The sequence below is a fragment of the Anneissia japonica genome, unplaced genomic scaffold, assembly GCF_011630105.1.
Source record: "Anneissia japonica isolate Jap-2015-1 unplaced genomic scaffold, ASM1163010v1 scaffold34698_len4219_cov105, whole genome shotgun sequence".
NCBI lineage: Eukaryota > Metazoa > Echinodermata > Crinoidea > Comatulida > Comatulidae > Anneissia > Anneissia japonica.
In genome coordinates this window covers 2,289-4,191 of record NW_022710082.1, presented here as the reverse complement: position 1 = coordinate 4,191, position 1,903 = coordinate 2,289, and the positions used below count along the sequence as shown (strand labels likewise).

Here is a 1,903-nt window from a genome sequence, read left to right as displayed (position 1 = left end):
CTGATTTTAACCATCACCTTGTAATTTTATAATGAATTTTAAAGTTTATTGTATTTTTAATGAATATTACAATGTTTATCCAATATTTTATTTATTATATTGTTTTTGAACTTTGCCGTAATGAAGCTTTTACTTACTTGGATTCTTAATGTATTGTATATATTTTTATGTATTGTTTTTCTTTCGAGGGCCTCTTCAAGTCAGCTGTACTACTGTAGTGCAACTGTTAGAGCTACCCTCGTGAAATAAAGTTGAAATAAAATAAAATAAAATAAGATGATTAAAATACTATTAAAATATTTTGCTATCTCATGTCACATCTCTTATTCTCTAGAAAGTGAATATCGTCTGAAGCTGCTAGCCTCTGATTACCTGCGTGATCTTGTTGACCAAGCCAACATTCGATTCGACGTCACAGTGGTTGTCAAAGAAACTAACCAAACAATCATCAAAGGATACGATTTTAAACTGAAGAAACCGAACATTAAGATCACGGTGTGTATCCAGTAAAATGTCAATTTTATGACATCCTATACCTTTGGTTGGGTCACAATCGACCTTTCCGGCGTGTCAACCAACCTGTTAACAACTGACCAATCAGAACAGTGCCAGGAATATGCTCGTTTCCAACAACCGCACGTGTTGTCACACGAACGCACGTGTTTACGTACATTTACGTTTCTTTGGGACTTTACCAACACTATTACAGGGGCGGGGCTAAGCGAAAGGTCTATTTAAAGTTAGTAGTACAATCCAAGGTAACATTGTGTACGGTATGTTTCCTTGGATTTTCCTGTTAATACACTTTTTTTTGTCTATAGGGCCTAAAGACATTGTAATGTTAGAAGTAAATGATGATTGGAACGCATTGGGTTCGATTATCTATGGGGACGAAACAGTTTACTCAAAACCATTTTCATTATCATGCATAGTGTCGTTGTTTAATTATCATTATCGTTAATTCAATTGAAAAGTTAGCTGATAAATCTTATTACTCTATCGATTTTAGGTACCATTAGCGGTACCCAATGGATCAACATTTTATGCCAAGGCGGAGTTCACCAACCCGTTACCATATAAATTACTGAAGTGTTTCTTTAGTACCGAGGGTTCAGCCCTTGCTGGCTACAAACGAGAAATGTTCAGGTAGGAAATGTGTGGTAATCTGATCTACTTAAGCCAAGCTATGAAATTTCAAATTTACAAAAATATGTGACATGCCTCAGGTCATGATGACATTCATCACATTATGATCATATAAGCACATAATGAAGGGCATGCAACATTAGTGGCAAAGACAAGCCAAACCAGTCACTCGTCAGAAATTGTGCTACAGAGAAAATGGCCAAAACATGCTGGAATATCAAATTTTTTTAAATGTATTTTATTGCACTAAACTAACCTTTATATATCTATACATCATTCTATGGTGTTATTTTCCCCATTTTCAATGTTAAAACAATACTTTCTTAAGGATTTAAAGATAGTTTCTGCATGAGAAATGCCTGAAATCATAAAGGCTGATTTCTCATATATTGTTCTTTAAACATCTGTGTGATTAAACGCTTGTAACTTCATAAGGAAATGTCCGATTTGAATGATTTTTTTACCATTTTATAGCTATTATTACTCTCTAACACTGTATTAATAACTCAAAATCGATTTTTGCGACGAGTGACTGGTTTGGCTTATCTTTGCCACATTATTTGTTTTTGACAAACGCAAATGCTGATAGTCTGGACAGAGCCATAGAATGCAGCTTTCCGGAGTGTTATTCTAACTTAACAACTGACCAATGAAGACAGGACTAGGAAAACGCGCATGTAAAGGCCAACTCAGACAGCGTCGGCCGACGCAGCCCGACGCGATTTGTTGTCGCGTCGGGTCTGTGTGAGTTGAACGC

The 1,903-nt window shown here is 35.7% G+C and overlaps 1 protein-coding gene across 1 annotated transcript in view; it reads left to right on the top strand.

Annotated features, from left to right (window-relative positions):
* Nucleotides 1-334: 334 nt before the first annotated feature.
* LOC117106957 (hemocyte protein-glutamine gamma-glutamyltransferase-like) overlaps nt 335-1,903 on the top strand; it is a gene marked incomplete at its 5' end in the record, with an annotated part of 2,553 nt that continues 984 nt past the window's right edge. The window contains 2 exons of the mRNA XM_033248476.1: nt 335-495; nt 1,010-1,146. Coding sequence (XP_033104367.1) covers nt 335-495; nt 1,010-1,146 — 298 coding nt within the window. The remainder of the gene's footprint in view (nt 496-1,009; nt 1,147-1,903) is intronic.